Source organism: Triticum aestivum, chromosome 5D, assembly GCF_018294505.1.
Source record: "Triticum aestivum cultivar Chinese Spring chromosome 5D, IWGSC CS RefSeq v2.1, whole genome shotgun sequence".
NCBI lineage: Eukaryota > Viridiplantae > Streptophyta > Magnoliopsida > Poales > Poaceae > Triticum > Triticum aestivum.
In genome coordinates, this window is record NC_057808.1 from 447,207,568 (window position 1) to 447,226,932 (window position 19,365).

General features: G+C 45.1%; 1 protein-coding gene across 2 annotated transcripts; it reads left to right on the forward strand.

Annotated features, from left to right (window-relative positions):
* The first annotated feature begins 7,153 nt into the window (after window positions 1-7,153).
* LOC123125432 (BTB/POZ domain-containing protein POB1-like) lies at window positions 7,154-10,019 on the forward strand. 2 transcript variants are annotated; one of them, XM_044545927.1, is made up of 5 exons: window positions 7,154-7,420; window positions 8,223-8,341; window positions 8,420-8,483; window positions 8,734-9,013; window positions 9,127-10,019. In XM_044545927.1, exons 1-5 carry the CDS (start codon window positions 7,243-7,245, stop codon window positions 9,716-9,718), a joined length of 1,233 nt encoding a protein of 410 aa, XP_044401862.1. In that variant the 5' UTR covers window positions 7,154-7,242; the 3' UTR covers window positions 9,719-10,019. The 2 variants fall into 2 exon arrangements, with proteins under 2 accessions (XP_044401862.1, XP_044401861.1); XM_044545926.1 differs by lacking the exon at window positions 7,154-7,420 and adding an exon at window positions 7,450-8,084.
* Window positions 10,020-19,365: the final 9,346 nt, after the last annotated feature.

A 19,365-nucleotide genomic window follows, 5' to 3' on the forward strand; every position in this document is an offset into this window, starting at 1 on the left:
CTACCTCGTGCCCTCCTGGTTGATGTCTTGACGTAGGGTCCAAGTCCTCTGGCACGTTTGTTCCGAAAATCACGTTCCCGGAGGTTTCATTCCGTTTGGACTCCATTTGATATTCTTTTTCTGCGAAACTCTGAAATAGGCAAAAAAAACAGCAATTCTGGGCTGGGCCTCCGGTTAATAGGCTAGTCCCAAAAATAATATAAAAGTGTATAATAAAGCCCAATAATGTCCAAAACAGAATATAATATAGCATGGAACAATAAAAAATTATAGATACGTTGGAGACGTATCACTCCAACAATTCCCATGGTGGGGGCGGCGGCTCAAACCAGTACAACAGCGATAGTCACCAGCAAGGTAGCGACGGCTACAATCATGGTGGAAGTGGCGGCGGTCACCATGGTGGTGGAGGCTACAACACTAACAACTATGATGACAACGGTCGCCCCGGCAACGGCCGCCCCTTCTACTCCAACAATAGGGGCCACCAAGGAGGAGAAGCACAACAACAACAACAACAACAACAACAACAACAACAACAACAACAACAACAACAACAACTATGGGTGAGTTTGGTCCTTGCCAAATCCACAAAAAAAACTAACCACATCGCCAAAGATTGTAATTGGCATTATGTTGAGGACAATAACTACCAGAAAAAGCAAGTTGTTGCAGATACAGATAACTCTTATGGACTAGATACAAACTGGTATGTTGATAGTGGAGCTACAGATCACATAACCAGTGAGCTTGGAAAGTTGACCATGCATGAGTAATATCATGGCCATGAGCAAGTCCACACTGCCGATGGATACCTAATTTTTGTCATTCTATTATCAAAACCCCACAAAAAGACATAAATCTTAGAAGAATCTTACATATTCCTAGTGCCTCCCAAAACCCGCTCTCCGTTCATCGCATTGCCATTGATAATAAAGTTTTTCTAGAATCTCATCATTTCTTCTTTTTGATGAAGGACCAAACCACGAGGAGAATTATGTATCGAGGTAGATGCGTAGGAGGGCTATATCCATTGATTCCTCAGCTTAGAAGCCTCAATAAACACTAAAAAAATATTTCCGTGATAATATGTGTTTGTCACAGTAGGTTACATTTTCTTTGGTGGATGGTGTACCTCTATGTAGCAACTCTGATAGAGTGACTCAAGAAATTGGGAGCAAGAGAAGGCTTACTATGAGAGATATGTATTTTCAACTTAAGGCATTTACCTTGGTTGACTAAAAAGGAATTTGGAAAGTCAAAATGCCTTTGAAGATCAAGATCTTCTTATGGTTAATGATCAAAAACATTGCCCTGACCAAAGGCAATTTGCTCCAGAGGGGATGGACTGGGAATAGTCAATGTTCGTTTTGTGGTCATGATGAAACTACTAAGCATCTATTATTTTATTGTAATATGCCAAAGTTCTCCTGGAGCTTAGTCCTCAGTTCCTTTGGCTTAGTCAAGCCCTCTCGAGACGTTGATGACCTGGTGGGCCCCTCTGGATAAACCTCTTCCCGCTTGATTATATGAAGATGGCCCTGATTGGCGGGACAACACTATTTTGGAATATCTAGAAAACCAAGAACTCTCCGTGTTCTGATAAGGAAATGCCTAATGATTCCGCTCATTTATATCCAGTTTTTGCCATTATCTCACTAGTTGTGTGATGTCTACTATGCAACTTTATTCTTGTAGACTCGTGTTGGTCCTCCAATCGCAGAGTTTGTAGGACAGTAGCAATTTTCCCTCAAGTGGATGACCTAAGGTTTATCAATCTGTGGGAGGTGTAGGATGAAGATGGTGTCTCTCAAACAACCCTGCAACCAAATACAAAAAATCTCTTATGTCCCCAACACACCCAATATAATGGCAAATTGTATAGGTGCACTAGTTCGACGAAGAGATGGTGATAAAACTGTAATATTGATGGTAGAAATATATTTTTATAATATGAATAAATAAAAACAGCAAGGTAGCAAATAGTAAACAAGCACAAAAACGGTATTGCAATGCTTGAAAATGAGGCCTAGGGTCCGTACTATCGCTAGTGCAATCTTTCAACAGTGCTAATATAATTGGATCATATAACCACTCCTCATAGTGCGATGAAGAATCACTCCAAAGTTCCTATCTAGCGGAGAACATAGAAATTATTTGTAGGGTACGAAACCACGTCGAAGCTATTCTTTCCGATCGATCTATACAAGAGTTTGTACTAAAATAACACCAAATAATTTCAGATTCGTAATACTCAATCCAACACAAAGAACCTCAAAGAGTGCCCCAAGATTTCTACCAAAGAAACAAAACAAGAAAACGTGCATCAACCCCTATGCATAGACTACCCCAATGTCATCGCGGGAATCCGCGAGTTGAATGCCAAAAGACATATCAAGTGAATCAATATGATACCCCATTGTCGCCACGAGTATTCATATGCAAGACATAAATCAAGTGCTCTCAAATCCATAAAAGTATTCAATCCGATAACAACAAAATCTCAAATGGAAAAACTCAATTCATCACAACAAGATAGAGAGGGGAAAACACCATATGATCTGACTATATTAACAAAGTCCGCGATACATCAAGATCGTGACATCTCAAGAACACGAGAGAGAGAGAGAGAGAGAGAGAGAGAGAGAGATTAATCACATAGCTACTGGTACAAACCCATAACCCGAGGGTGGACTACTCCCTACTCATCGTGGTGGCCGGCGGGATGATGAAGATGGCCACCAGAGATGATTCTCCCCTCCGGCAGGGTGCCGGAATGGGGTCTAGATTGGTTTTCGATGGCTACAGAGGCCTGCGGCAGCGAAACTTCTGATCTAGATTAACCCTGAGGGTTTTCGGAATATTTGTGAATTTATAGGGTAAAGAGGGGGTGTGGAAGGCCACCGAGGTGGGCACAACCCACCTGGGCACGCCCGGGCGCGCCCTGATGGGTTGTGCCCCCCTCAGGGCACCCCGCAGGTGCTGCTCTGGCCCATTGGTGGTCTTCTGGTCCATAAAAAATCCACAAAAAGTTTCGCGGTGTTTGGACTCTGTTTGATATTGATTTCCTGCGATGTAAAAACAAGCAAAAACAGCAATTTGCACTGGGCACTGGTCAATAGGTTAGTCCCAAAAATGATATAAAGTTGCTATAAAATGATTGTAAAACATCAAAAATGATAATATAACAGCATGAATACTTCATAAATTATAGATACGTTGGAGACATATCATTGTGCAATACTGCAGACAAGCCAAAACGAGGAAGCATGGATGGCGGAGCCACAAAGATCAAGAGGATGATGTTGGAGATCTTCAACATAATGCACGAGTGCACAACTACGATACTAGGATTGACATGATGTCCGTTTTGCATCGCCTCTCTTCGTGTGAGCTTAATTGTAATAAGCTTATGTTGTTTTGATTAGAGTTGCCACACTGTGCTTGAAGTTTGATTTGAACTTTTGTGTTTAGATTCAGGTCCTGTTGGGAGCCTAGGACCCTGTGTGGTTACCTGGTGATCTCCTTAAGTTTGGTTCCATGTCGCTCTTTCATGCTTTGGGAAGAATGTTCCTTGTAAATATTGACGGCTTCTTTAATCAAAATCAACGAGGCATGCATGCATGTTGTTTCAAAAAGAAAAATAAGTCTTGATTCGGAGTAGCAAGTTTGCTTTGGCAAAAAAATTGTTGTGCTTTGCTTGTAATGCATTTTGATTGTTATCGGTTCGAATTATTCCCTCCATTTCAATGCACCATATTTTTACGTTTAGTAAATTTTGTCTTATTTCATACATAAAAAGAGAATGTAAGAAAATATGTACTCACCGTAAAAAATATTTTATGTTACGTAAAATTACGAATGTAAAAACATAGTGTAAAACATACATAAAATGTGATTTTTCTGGTCTTATAACCTATATTGTTGTTTTTTATACCAAATTTTACATATTGAATCAATATGCATGTAACTATTTATATTCTAAACGTAATTTATTTAGGAAGCGATCGTAAGATTACCTTGGGTGAAGAATAACTTATTCTGCACCCTGGATGATGAATAGTAACACTATATATTAGTGATCTAATTTATGGTCAAAGTCAGTTTTTAGGAAGCATGCACGTTTTATTCATTGGAATGGACGTAGCTAGCAAGAGTGATCCGAAAGAAGGAAAATTTTGTTTTTGCCGCTCTAGGTTTTGCCAATTTCATTTTTCACTTTTGTCACTCTTAGCTTTTAACAATTGTCATTCTGTGGCAAAAGAAAAAAATCATTTTACTATTGGCATTCTTAGTTTTTGACAATGTTTTACAATTGCCACTTTGAAAATTTTGTTTTTCCCACAAAATGGCAATGGCGATGTATTGCAAAAATACAATTTTGATGTATTGTCAAAAGCTAAGTGTGGCAAAAGTAAAATGTCAAATTTTGAAATAACGAAAATTGGCAAAAGCTAAAGTACCGAAAACAAAATTTTGTTAGAAAAAAATTAGCAAGAGTGATCAGTCACCTTGTAGAGTCCGAGTCAGTCATACGAACCAACATGTGATTGGATGGTTAGGAGGCCAATGGTATCTCCATCCCATCAAGGTTCAAGTTTTAGGCCAATTCCAATGCACGACCCCAAACAAACGACCGTTTGGGTATGGCAATGGGGCGGCGGCCGGCCGTTTTCCTGGATGCACCGATCGTGTGCCCAATGCGCGGCCGCATCTCGTTTGACCGGAGGCCCTATGATGAATATGCAAACCAAATAATGCAAATAACCAAATAAATCAAACATTGCAAATAGTTTTACAAAACAAATAGTTCCACGTCCAAATAAAAACACAATCAAATAGTTTAACAACCCAATCGAAATTATTTTGAATAAATGGAAAGTAAATGAACGATGCATTTACTGGTTGCCAATGTGAGTCCATATATGCTCAACCAAGTCATCCCGAAGCAGCATATGAGTGTGCTAATCACGCATTTCACGACGAAATTGGGCAAACTGTTCAAAGGTTGCCGGTTCTTGGTGCTCAGGCTCAACATTTTCACCTTGAAAATCAAACCCTTGGTCGTAGATGTTGTCATCACGCTCATCCTCCGCGATCATGTTGTGCATGATCACACAAGCAGTCATCACCTCCCAAAGCTTTTGGGTGCTCCATGTCAGTGCAGGGTTTCGAACGATACCCCATCGAGGTTGAGGCACACCAAAAGCACGCTCCACATCCTTCTTAGCAATCTCTTGCATTTGGGAAACTCTCTGTCTCTTCTCTCTTTGCGGATTGGGTATTTTCTTCACAAGAGTTGACCACTGAGGATAGATGCCATCAGCTAGGTAGTATCCCTTACTGTAATGGTAGCTATTGATCTCAAAGTTGACTTCTGGGGAGTGGCCTTCTGCAAGCCTTGTGAACACTGGAGAACACTGAAGCACGTTGATATCATTGTGAGAACCAGGCATGCCGAAGAAAGAATGCCATATCCACAGATCTTGTGAAGCCACCGCTTCTAGTATAACAATGACACCTTTCACGTGCCCTTTGTACTGCCCCTACCACGCAAATGGACAGTTCTTCCACTTCCAGTGCATACAGTCTATACTACCAAGCATGCGCGGAAAGCCCCTCTCAGCATTGATCGCCAACAACCTCTCTGTATCAGCAGCTGTTGACTCTCTCAGGTACTCAGGGCGAAACATTGCCACCACGGCCTTGCAGAAACTATACATTAATAGGAGGCATGTGGACTCAGTCATATGCATGTACTCATCCACAAGATCGCTTGAAATTCCATACGGAAGCATGCGAATAGCCGCGGTGCATTTCTGATAAGAGGATAAGCCAAGCTTGCCAAGGGAATAAACTTTGCACTCAAAGTATGGATCATATGCTAGCACTCCCTCTCAAATACGATTGAACACATCTCTCGCCATACGGAAGCGGCGGAATTGATGTGGTTTGAAGAGCGCGGTATTCTCAAAGTAATCGGCATAAAGCAGGGCGTGGCCGCTCTCCCTATTGCGATTCAAGGCCGGAGCATGACCCGGGATTGATCCCCTGAACCGAGGTCGCTGCCTAGCAATGTGGTCATTGACGACCAATGCAGCCACTAAAAGGTCTTCGTCATCCGGTGAACAAATGAAGTTGTGAAAGAAATACTCATCCTCACTATCCATGGTACCTTGTGAGAAAAGCGTCGAACACCTTGCGGTCGTGGTGGACATACGACCGGGGGAAGCACCTCGAGCTCCCCTCACAGGCAGCAGGCAAGGTTGAAACTGGCGGGCGGCGCCCTGCGGCTATGCAGCGCCTGCCGGAAGGTGTTGGAGTCGATGAGCGTCGTCGGCGGCCGTAGCTTCTCTCCCACCTGCTGCAGGACCAAATAGCCGCGAACCCCGGCAAAAAAGTCCTCCGAAACGCGGGCGTGGGCCGGCAATGGCATGGCGTGGTGGTGGTTTTGGGGGACGGACTGTATGGAAAGCGAGGAAGGCGGCCGGAAAAATGGACGCCAACGGGTGGCGGCAGCGATGGCAGGGGCGAAGGGAGAGGAGAGGGGAAGAGAAAAGGGGTGTCTGTGCCACCGATGGGCAGGCCAGGGGAGGACAAGGGCGCGCGTCCTGCTCGTCCGTGCGCTGTCCACCTCGACGCAAAACGTGGCCCACATTTGGGCCGGAAATGGGTCGAAAGTGGGTGAAAAATGGACGTTTATCCGTTTGCTCCTACGCGTTGGGCTGCGTTTTGTGTCGGTTTAGCCCCATACTGACGCGGCCGGACCATTTGGGGTGGTATATTGGAGTTGGCCTTAGTGCTAGTGTTTTTCTGAATTTAATTTAGGATTTTCGGCGATGTGCATTCAATGAGAGAAAACGTTTCTACTAACTACGAGACAATGATGAACGTTCCACTACGAGCATCTTAAAATGATATGCGAGCTCAATTTCTCGAAGATGCTCGTAGGAGCAGGATGCACGCTGTATGCATTCGTAGCGGTGGGTGGGAGTACGCACGAACGATTTCTGTCTGGTGTTAAAAAGGCGTCCGAGTGACGACAACGCACAGCGAGGGTGGCGGTGATGTCGCACGTGGACGGCATGCAGTTCCGTCGGCTGTTACTAGTAGTCGGAGTGTATATCCCCCCAGGCCACAGCACTCCCACGCAACCAGCTGCCTCCGCCCGTCGCCTTTTCCTCCTCCGCCGCCGCAACTCCTGCGGGGTTCGAGCCAGCGAGCGTGCACGCGAGACGAGTGATGTCGACGGGAGCGGGAGCGGGAGCGGAGCCGGAGCCGGAGACGGACGACGGCTACGAGGCCGTCTTCAACGTGGAGGTATTCTCCGACAGGGAGCTGCGGGTAGAGGTCGTCGGCCGCGACGACGACGCGCCCACATCCGGCGCCAGCCGCAAGCGCCGCCGCGAGGAGGACAAAGGTGCGTGCATCCAGGCCTCCGTTGGTGCGTCGGTCGGTGCCGTTACTTTTTTTAGTCTTCTAATTTTCTGTAGTACCTTTTCTCCTGGGTGTTTGTTTATTTGTTTGTAACGTACATCCTCCATCGCACATTACTAACATCCGCGTCTAGACAAATCTAACACAAAAGTAATTTGACAAGGAGGGTTACGATTCTTCATTAGCTCGTAATAAATTTTAAGGCAGTTAATTTAGGTTTAGGTTCTTCATATATGTGGGAAATTAGTTTTCCCCAAGTCCGTATGCGTATCTGATTTATCCATACGAAGCAATCAACAAACTTCCATCTGTTCTTCGATCCGCTGCACTGCACATAGTTGAGTGCAGCAGAATTTTATGTAGCATAATTTGTATTACTTCCGTTTCAAAAAGTGTTAGGGTACTGGTAGATACTCTCTCGATCTATTACATGCACAGGGGAATTCGAGATACAAGTGCGAATTACAAGCTCTGGCTAGAGTACAGGAATGGAGAGCGAGAGAAAGAAGAAGGAAAGGAAGCCGCCGCCGCCGTTCGTGATCCACTGGATACCCTCCTTAGTCGCTTCCTCTCGCGTACTTGTAGTCTGAGGGGTTCTCAACCAGGCCAGGCCCATGAGCTAGACGGGGCAAGCCCATACAGGCAAGGTGGGCTGCTAACAAAAAGGTTCTTTTAGATTTGTCTACATACGGATGTATCTAACAGTAACGACTAATTTTGTTATGTGCCTTCTTCTCCTAGTGTTCCATGTTACTCTATATTTATCCAACCTTGGTATTTTGCAGGTGATGATGGAGAAGATATTGACTCATCTTGTACCGTGACGAGTAGACCGGTTTTACGAGTTGAGACTATTTATGTCAGCGCGGCGATTCTTGCTGCAAAAAGTAGTTTCTTTTACAAGGTAATTCTGACGATCTACTGAAATGCATTTGTTCCATAATCTTTTGCTCATCTTTCTGATAAGCTTCATGCTTCTTAGCTTTTCTCAAATGGCATGAAAGAATCTGGCCAGAGGCAGGCAACAGTCAGAATTTCTGATTCAGGTAACGGTGTATTGTACTATTCTTTGTCTTTTTATAACTGCTGTAAATAGTTTGCCATTGTGATTTTATTATTGATGTATGCACCTTTTGAATAAAAAATGTGAAAATTATAGAGGGGCCTGTTTAGAGTTACTTTGATGATTAATTGGCTATTGTCATTTCATCTACAGACTTTTCTTTTCTACTTCTTTATTTAATTGTTTGAACTGTTTCATCAATCCTTATGCGTCCTTGCTTTCATTTTCAACAGAAGAGAAAGCCTTCATGGAGCTGTTACGCTTTATGTATAGTGGAAAGTTGACAGCAACAACTGAGCCCATTCCTCTGGTTGATATATTGATGGCTGCTGACAAATTTGAGGTCGTTTCCTGCATGAAGCTTTGCATTCAGCGTCTCATGGTCCTGCCTATGACTCCAGAATCTGCACTGATGTGCCTAGATCTCCCATGTTCCATTTCAATGGCAGCGGACCTGACAGAGGCAGCCAAGAAATTCCTTGCCGAAAGGTACATGGAATTCCTCTCGACACAGTAAGTGATCCCATATATATTGCCATTGGATTGAGAGACCTCTCTTTTTTCCCATTATTAGGAAGCATGTGGACATTGTTGTCATCAAATCACATGGTTTTGCTGCACTGCAGGTTCCAAGATGAACTTATGAGAATGCCTCCTGCTGGGATTGAGGCCATCTTATCAAGGAATGACTTCGGGGTTGCTTCCGAGGTAGCTGTCTATGACTTCGTGCTCAGGTGGGCCTCTTCACCGTGCCCAAATTCTGAAGAAAGGATGGACATCTCGAGTTCTCGGTTACTTCCACTAGTGCGTCTTCGTATAACCAATGCAGATTTTTATTCTTGCCATACTGTTAACTGGGCTGTGAAGCGTGAGCAGTGCCGCTCTCTGCCTACACTGGGACCAATATTCAGTTGGGAAGAGTATGTCTTCGCCCTCTCGGTACACTGGGTTGGTCATCTTGGGCTCTATATAGAGATGGAAGAAAACAAAGGGCCAACAAGGACGGTACACTTTGAGTTTCAGGCAAAGACAAAGCCGCTATTGCAGTTTGTGACCTGGCACAAGGGCACCTTCGCCGCTGGCTGTGAGGGGGCTGTTTGCTCCATGGAACTCCTTGGCATTCCTTGGTCGGGGTTTATTGCTGACGACAGCCCCTTCTTCATCGACGACACGCTCCATCTGCGAGTTAAGCTCAAGATAATGCAGGAGCCCCAGTGATGCATGCGTCAACTGCTAGCTTGATGGGCCTCGCCCGAGTCCCTTTTTGCCTTTTGTGAGCGAGGAGGAAACATGAAGAAACCTGAACTTGATGCTGGGGACTTCACCATCTCACATACTCTTACCGGTATCGAAACTGTTATGTCTGCATGTGCGTGCTCTGCTATACACCGAAGGTGCTGACCAGTTAATGCTCTCTTTGTTGTAAGTTGCTAATATATGTGTGGCTAAGGAGCTGACTGATTTGATGTAGTGGTATCCTTGGAATTTATATTATGTGATAATCTGTTGATGGTGGACATTTTAGTACATACTTCCTAGCAGTGGAACAGGAACGTTGGCAACTAGATGATACGCTGCGTGTTGCTGTGGCAATTTTGTTTAAAAAATGCATGATTAGGTGCTACATAAACAACTAAAACTAATGAAAGGAAAATACAAGAGTATTTTCGATTTACACTTCAAAAATATTTTTTAAACATATGAAGCATATAAAATGTATAAAAGAGGGGACGACTACAGTGAGAGACAAGCGGGCGACGGGCCGCGCCTCTGCCCCCCTTTCCCAGAGGCCCTCCTCCACCCCCTTCCTTTCCCCCTTCTGTTGTCTCGGCGTGCACAGCTGAGCCTGTCCCGGGTGGCGCTGGCGCCGGCGGCCCCTGCTTTTCTGCTTCCACGTCCAATCGGCTACCGCGGCAGCGCCGAAGGCAGTGACCTCCCGCACGGCCTCGGTGTCGTCGTCCCCAATTCCTTGCTATCCCATTTTTTTGTCTTCTAGGCCTCATGATGGTGACCTTAGTGAGACGGCGAGGGTGGCGTCAAGACTGTGGTGGCGCATGTTGGTGGGCCGCAAGTTGGATGGAAGACTACGGATCGGGTGGGTAGTGGTGTTTTGGGGTTGGGAGAAATCCCTGTCGGCTCGCCTGGCACCGACGCGGTGCCGCCTGTTGGTGCCGCCATTCCTTCCTGAAGGGCGTCGGATGTACCCATTCCCTATGTTCCTCCGCATGCTGGGAGAAACCCTAGGACATGTCCGGACAACAGCGGTGTTGTCGTTGCGTTCCTTCTTGAAGGTGTTGCTTGGTACACGGCAGTTTGAAGCACTAGGAGTGTGGTGGGTCGAATCCGGAGGGCGCAGTGATGGCGGGTCATCCGCGTTCCGTCGAGCTGTCGTTGTTGGCATTAGTTTTTCTTTTCTTTCTTTTTTTCTTTCCTTTTAGGCTTGATGTTCTGTTTGCCCCAGCGGATGTTGTGTGTGGTTGCTATATTAATATAGCGGTGCGTAAGCCTGTTTCAAGGAAATGTATAAAAAAAATATTATATTCAGTTGAAAGAGTATCTTCTCTGAAAAGGGAGTAAATGATCAATTATATAGGTGTGCTTCATCTACCGTGTCCATGAGAACACGTAATTTAGTGCAAAAATTTAACTGATGACATACATGCATGAACTCATGATGTGGCATGACAATGTTATTGCATAGACAACTAATGCAGAAATGTAGTTTATAGCTTACATACATGGCTTGCTAATATGGCATGGTTGCATAGCTAGAAAAAATAGGTACTGGATTTAGTGCATGTCCCAATTAAAGTACCTGCGGGGGTTCAGTTGGATGACTTTTAAGGGGGACGCTAGGCGCCGGCGCGCCGGCCCAACAGTTGGGCCGGTCCAGCTTCAGCCGTCCGATGCAGGCGCTTAAAGCCGTCAGATCTGTCCCAGTGCTTCGTCCTTCTCGCGAGTCGTTTTCTTCTGAAAAACTGAACGCCCCGAGCGCCGCCAGACACCCTGCCCCGAGCTTGAAGCAGCACCGCAGCGCCCTCGTCGCCGGTCGGTGCCCTCGCCGGTCGTCCTCGCCGCCGGTCGCCGCCCTTGTCCCTTGCTCTACCCATGCAACAGCTGCTCTGGGTTGTAGCTCCGCCCGGCGACGGATGTAGCTTGGTGGCCATGCAACACCGCCATGCCGTCGGCCGCAACTGGGCGATAAAGTCGTCGCAACTCCGCCGCCGCCGGCCATTGACGCATGCAACACTCGCCGCGGTTGCAGCTAATCCGTGAATGGACGTAGCAAAATTTAAAGACAGTTGTAGCAAAATCTTCCTCGTCGCCGCGCTTGAAGCACCATGGCCTGGTGAATGGATGTAGCAAAAACACGTCTCCAGTAGTAGCAAAAAACAAGGTTGTTGCAACAAAAATGTCGTCTTCGTCGTCGTCGCCGGTCACATCTCAGTCGTAAAAAAGCACCACAGCTTCATGAATGGATGTAGCAAAACACACAGACGGTAGTAGCAAAAAAATGACACGGTTGTAGCTTTTCTCACAAATGGTTGAAGCTTTTCCCCTCTACGATGGAAGCTTTTCTGCAAACCATTGAAACTTTTTTCGTTTTGAGCAGCGCCTGGGTGAAATCTTCCTCTATCGTGCGGTTGCAGCAAAAATCACAGAGAGACGCCATGGCCGTCGTCGAGGAAGATTTCTCAATCTCTGGTTGAAGCTTTTTCATCTGCAGGTTGAAGCTTTTTGTCAAACGGTTGTAACTTTTCCTGTATTTTGTTGTCTGGTTGAAGCTTTTTTATCCACTGGATGTAGCTTTTTGTGTCCATGGTTGTAGCACGGGAAAACACCGTTTGCAACTCTCCCAGTACCGCGGTTGCAGCTCCTCCCTGTGGCCATGGTTGTAGCACGGGCACCTCGGTCCTCCCGGCGTTTTGCCTGTCGCCGGTTGCAACAAAAAGGGAAGAGAGGAGGAGGAAAAGGGAAGAGAGGGAGAAGGAAGAAAAAGGAGGTGGGAAGGCGAGCGGAGCTGCAATCTATATCCATGGCCGACGGCGAGCTGCTCCACGCAGCTACAATGGGGGAGACGAGATGGGGGTCAGACGGCTGGCAGAAGGAAGAAGAAGCAAAGAAAAAGGAAAAAAAGTGAAAAACGTTTGGGTTAACTAAGCGCGCGCCTGCCAGCGTGTCCCGCGCGTGAAAAAGGGAAGCGACCGGCCGAGCGCTTCGGCCGGCGCACCGGGCCCAAACACTTCCCTTTTCCTTTTCTCTCTTGTTCGGGTAGTGATCGGGTTGTCTACACGGACATTTAGGGAGGATAGGAGAGCTCCGGTTGTATATGCTCTTACACCATGCAAAATGGGTTGGGTAGTGATCGGGACATAGCAGGTAACAAGTTTGGCTCTGACTGCGGGCAGCGAACACCCGCCAGGGCTGACATAGTTCCTCTCGGCAAGGGTGATTCCTCTTAACTAGGATTGTGTGTTGGGCCTCTAAGTACAAGGGTTTGCTGCCCTCAAGTGGATGACATTAAGCTTTATCGAACTAGTAGGACTTGCAGAATAGCCAATTGTCAGTACCCGTAGTACTAAAACCCCTTGGCCCCTAACTAAACCGGTGATGTTGTCAATCTCACTAGCTTTGCTAGTTACAAGGATTAATTGCATAAGTGTATGGAAGATTTTATTTCAGCAAGAAAGTAAAAATAACGAATTGCTAAAGAGAGCGTTGATCGCGGTTGAAATAATAGGAAGAAGAATGTACTGGGATTTATAGGGTCACTAGTGGTTTCTTTGCAAAAGATGGTGTGGGAAACAAATTATAGTTCACATTGATTAAATTGCAGTTTATAACTATATATACCCATCGCATAGTCAACTATGGGTGTCACGTTCCAAATATATATAGACTGTTATCCAACTGCATCTATAGCTAATACTCCACCCAAGATTGCTATCCAGCCTGCATCTTAAAGTATTATGTAAAAACAGAATATTGCCTTAAGCATGATGACATGAAGTAGATGATATATTGTCTTCACCCTGTTTTCAAAGGACAACTGCGTAATCATCTTTTTATCCCTAGTGGCAACAACACAATCCAAGTCTTTTCCACTTTCTCTCACTATGGTAGATTATTTACAAGATTTAACCCAACTATCATACAGAACTCCTTCTTGGATATCACTCATCAAACTTGGCCACATAAAGAAAAATAGATCAAAGAGCATATATAAATAAGAGTTATGCAACAAAAAAACCAAATATACCTCAAAAAGATTCATGGATAAATCTGATTCTGATCAAAAAGTTACAACTCATCACGCCCCAACAAAGACACAAATATATTACATTAGACGGGTCACAATCATGTAGGGAGGCTCACGTGATCTTTTTATTGATAAGCATGGGAGACGAAACCAACTAGCCACTGCTATGGATCCATAATCCAAAGGAAACTACTCACAGGAGATCACGGTGACTCCAAATTGATGGAGATGGCCACCGTGATGATTTTTCCTCCGGCAGTGTACCGATGAAAAAAAATTCTTGATTTTTTGTGGTCTTTTGGAGCTCCGTAGAATTTATTTTCCTCTGAGTCCAAAAACATGCATAAAACAACAATTGGCGTTGCACAATGAGTTAATAGGTTAGTCTAGAAAAATGATAAAATTGGTGTGAAAACTATGCCAAAATTATATAAACATAGCATGAAGCTATCAACAATTATAGATACGTTTGAGACATATTTGTTGGGGAACGTAGCAGAAATTCAAAATTTTCTACGCATCACCAAGATCAATCTATGGAGTAATCTAGCAACGAGGGGAAGGGGAGTGCATCTACATACCATTGTAGATCGCGATGTGGAAGCGTTGCAAGAACGCGGATGAAGGAGTCGTACTCGTAGCGATTCAGATCGCGGTTGATTCCAATCTAAGCACCGAAGAACGGTGCCTCCGCGTTCAACACACGTGCAGCCCGGTGACGTCTCCCACCCCTTGATCCAGCAAGGAGAGAGGGAGAGGTTGGGGAAGACTCCATCCAGCAGCAGCACGACGGCGTGGTGGTGATGGAGGAGCGTGGCAATCCCGCAGGGCTTCGCCAAGCACCGCGGGAGAGGAGGAGGGAGAGGGGTAGGGCTGCGCCGAAAGAGAGACGTTCTCGTGTCTTGGGCAGCCCCAAACCTCAACTATATATAGGGGGGAGGGGCTGCGCCCCCTCTAGGGCTTCCACCCCCAAGGGCTGGTGGCCAGCCCTAGATCCCATCTAGGGGGGGCGGCCAAGGAGAGGAGAGGGGGGGGCGCCACTAGGGTGGGCCTTAAGGCCCATCTGGACCTAGGGTTTGCCCCCTCCCACTCTCCGATGCGCCTTGGGCCTTGGTGAGGGGGGCGCACCAGCCCACCTGGGGCTGGTCCCCCTCCCACACTTGGCCCACGCAGCCATCTGGGGCTAGTGGCCCCAGTTGGTGGACCCCCGGGACCCTCTCGGCGGTCCCGGTACATTACCGATATCACCCGAAACTTTTCCGGTGACCAAAACAGGACTTCCCATATATAAATCTTTACCTCCAGACCATTCCGGAACTCCTCGTGACGTCCGGGATCTCATCCGGGACTCCGAACAACATTCGGTAACCACGTATATCTATTCCCTATAACCCTAGCGTCATCGAACCTTAAGTGTGTAGACCCTACGGGTTCGGGAACCATGTAGACATGACCGAGATGTTCTCCGGTCAATAACCAACAGCGGGATCTGGATACCCATGTTGGCTCCCACATGTTCCACGATGATCTCATCGGATGAACCACGATGTCGGGGATTCAATCAATCTCGTATACAATTCCCTTTGTCTATCGGTATGTTACTTGCCCGAGATTCGATCGTCGGTATCCCTATACCTTGTTCAATCTCGTTACCGGCAAGTCTCTTTACTCGTTCCGTAACTCACATCATCCCGTGATCAACTCCTTGGTCACATTGTGCACATTATGATGATGTCCTACCGAGTGGGCCCAGAGATACCTCTCCGTTTACACGGAGTGACAAATCCCAGTCTCGATTCGTGCCAACCCAACAGACACTTTCGGAGATACCTGTAGTGCACCTTTATAGCCATCCAGTTACGTTGTGACGTTTGGCACACCCAAAGCATTCCTACGGTATCCGGGAGTTGCACAATCTCATGGTCTAAGGAAATGATACTTGACATTAGAAAAGCTCTGAGCAAACGAACTACACGATCTTGTGCTAGGCTTAGGATTGGGTCTTGTCCATCACATCATTCTCCTAATGATGTGATCCCGTTATCAACGACATCCAATGTCCATGGTCAGGAAACCGTAACCATCTATTGATCAACGAGCTAGTCAACTAGAGGCTTACTAGGGACATGGTGTTGTCTATGTATCCACACATGTATCTGAGTTTCCTATCAATACAATTCTAGCATGGATAATAAACGATTATCACGAACAAGGAAATATAATAATAACCTATTTATTATTGCCTCTAGGGCATATTTCCAACAGTCTCCCACTTGCACTAGAGTCAATAATCTAGTCCACATCACCATGTGATTAACACTCATAGGTCACATCACCATGCGACCAACATCCAAAGAGTTTACTAGAGTCAACAATCTAGTTCACATCACTATGTGATTAACACTCAATGAGTTCTGGTTTGATCATGTTATGCTTGTGAGAGAGGTTATTAGTCAACGGGTCTGAACCTTTCAGATCTGTGTGTGCTTTACGAATATCTATGTCATCTTGTGGATGCTACCACGCGCTATTTGGAGCCATTTCAAATAATTGCTCTACTATACGAATCCGGTTTACTACTCAGAGTCATCCGGATTAGTGTCAAAGTTCGCATCGACGTAACCCTTTACGACGAACTCCTTTTCACCTCCATAATCGAGAAAATTCCTTAGTCCACTAGATACTAAGGATAAGTTCGACCGCTGTCATGTGATCCATTCCCGGATCACTATTGTACCCCTTGACCAACTCATGGCAAGGCACACTCCATGTGCGGTACACAGCATAGCATACTGTAGAGCCTACGTCTGAAGCATAGGGGACGACCTTCGTCCTTTCTCTCTCTTCTGCTGTGGTCAGGTCTTGAGTCTTACTCAATACTGACACCTTGTAACACAGCCAAGAACTCCTTCTTTGCTGATCTATTTTGAACTCTTTCAAAATCATGTCAATGTGTGTGTTCTTTGAAAGTATCATCGGGCGTCTTGATCTATCTCTATAGATCTTGATGCCCAATATGTAAGCAGCTTTTATCTAGGTCTTCCTTTGAAAAACTCCTTTCAAACAACCCTTTATGCTTTCCAGAAATTTTACATCATTTCGGATCAACAATATGTCATTCACATATACTTATCAGAAATGTTGTAGCGCTCCCACTCACTTTATTGTAAATACAAGTTTCTAACAAACTTTGTATAAACCCAAAAACTTTGATCACTCCATCAAAGCGTATATTCTGACTCCGAGATGCTTGCTCTAGTCCATGGAAGGATCGCTGGAGCTGGCATACCTTTTAGCATCCTTAGGATCGACAAAACCTTTCTGATTGTATCACATACAACCTTTCCTTACGAAAACTGGTAAGGAAACTTGTTTTGACATCCATCTGCCAGATTTCATAAATGCAGCTAATGCTAACATGATTCCGACGGACTTAAGCATCGCTACGGATGAGAAAATCTCATCGTAGTCAACTCCTTGAACTTGTGAAAATACTCTTTGCCACAAGTCGAGCTTCATAGACGGTAACATTACCGTCCATGTCCGTCTTCTTCTTAAAGATCCATTTATCTCGGATTTCATGGCTTCGAGCCATTCGTCGGAATATGGGCCCACCATCGCTTCTCCATAGCTCGTAGGTTCATCGTTGTCCAACAACATGATTTCCAATACAGGATTACGCATTACTCTGAAGTAGTACGCATCCTCGTCGTCCTACGAGGTTTGGTAGTGACTTGATCCGAAGTTTCATGATCACTATCATAAGCTTCCACTTCAATTGGTGTAGGTGCCACAGGAACAACTTCCAGTGCCCTGCTACACACTAGTTGAAGTGACGGTTCAATAACCCTATCAAGTCTCCACCATCCTCCCACTCAATTCTTTCGAGAGAAACTTTTCCTCGAGAAAGGACTCGCTTCTAGAAGCAATTACTTTTGCTTCCAGATCTGAAATAGGAGGTATACCCAACTGTTTTGGGTATTCTATGAAGATGAATTTATCCGCTTTGGGTTCGAGCTTATCAGCCTGAAACTTTTTCACATAAGCAGCCCCAAACTTTTAAGAAACGACAACTTAGGTTTCTCTAAACGATGTCGTCTCAACGGAATTGCGTGGTGCCCCTTTTAAAGTGAATGTGGTTGTCTCTAATACCTAACCCATAACCGATAGTTGTAATTCGATAAGAGACATCATGGTATGCACCATATCCAATAGGGTGTAGTTATGATGTTCGGACACACCATCACACTATGGTGTTCCAGGTGGTATTAATTGTGAAACACTTTCCACAATGTCTTAATTGTGTGCCAAACTCGTAACTCAGATACTCATCACTATGATCATATCACAGACATTTTATCCTCTTGTCACAACGATCTTCAACTTCACTCTGAAATTACTTGAACCTTTCAATAATTCAGACTTGTGTTTCATCAAGTAAATACACTCAGCATCTACTCAAATCATCTGTGAAGTAAGAACATAACGATATCCACTGCATGCCTCAGCACTCATTGGACTGCATACATCAAAATGTATTACTTCCAATAAGTTGCTCTCTTGTTCCATCTTACTGAAAACGAGGCCTTTCAGTCATCTTGCCCATGTGGTATGATTTGCATGTCTCAAGTGATTCAAAATCAAGTGAGTCCAAACGATCCATCTGCATGGAGTTTCTTCATGCATATATACCAATAGACATGGTTTGCATGTCTCAATCTTTTCAAAAACGAGTGAGTCCAAAGATCCATCTACATGGAGCTTCTTCATGCGTTTTATCCCAATATGACTCAAATAGCAGTGCCACAAGTATGTGGTACTATCATTACTTTTGGCATGAACATGTGTATCACTACGATCGAGATTCATTTTAGGTGCAAGACCATTGAAGATATTATTCAAATAAACAGAGTAACCATTATTCTCCTTAAATGAATAACCGTATTGCGATAAACATAATCCAATCATGCTCAATGCAAACACCAAATCTCGATGGTAGAGGGAGCATGCGATGCTTGATCACACCAACCTTGGAAACACTTCCAACACACATCGTCATCTCACTTTTAGCCAGTCTCCATTTATTCCGCAGCTTTTATTTCGAGTTACTAACACTTAGCAACCGAACCGGTATCTAATACCCTGGTTGTAACACCCCGAGAATCATGCTACAGTAACTCTCTGTGATTAAGCTAATCACGTTGCTAAATAGGGCTTGATCACTTTGGAATCACCTTTCTTTCAAACTCCTAATTCAAACTTCAAATATAATTAAAGTGAAAAATAAAAGTTTTCAAAAGTTTAAAAGAAAATGTTCGGTGGGTGCCAAATAATACACTGGTAATTATTGTGGAGAAAACTCCTTTTTAGAAAATGCCTAAGTATTTTAAAATGGGTTAAAAGGGTGAAAGAAAACAAATAAAAGAAAATGCAAAACCAAAACAGAAAACAGAACAAAAAAAAGGAACAAAGGCCCCCCACTGGACCTGGCCCAACTGGGCCACCCCAGGCCCAGCCGACCGGCCCAACCCCCCTCACCTTATCCCCCTCCCCCCCCCACCGACAGCCTACCCACTCGCTCTCCCCCCCCCCCGAAATATCTCAC

What these genes read in the sequence shown, in the direction of transcription:
- LOC123125432 (XM_044545926.1), top strand. Translation starts at nt 7,868, where the DNA reads ATGCACAGGGGAATTCGAGATACAAGTGCGAATTACAAGCTCTGGCTA. An exon ending in GGCAAGCCCATACAGGCAAG is followed by an intron (nt 8,085 to 8,222) that starts GTGGGCTGCTAA and finishes GGTATTTTGCAG; the next exon opens with GTGATGATGGAGAAGATATT. An exon ending in AAAGTAGTTTCTTTTACAAG is followed by an intron (nt 8,342 to 8,419) that starts GTAATTCTGACG and finishes CATGCTTCTTAG; the next exon opens with CTTTTCTCAAATGGCATGAA.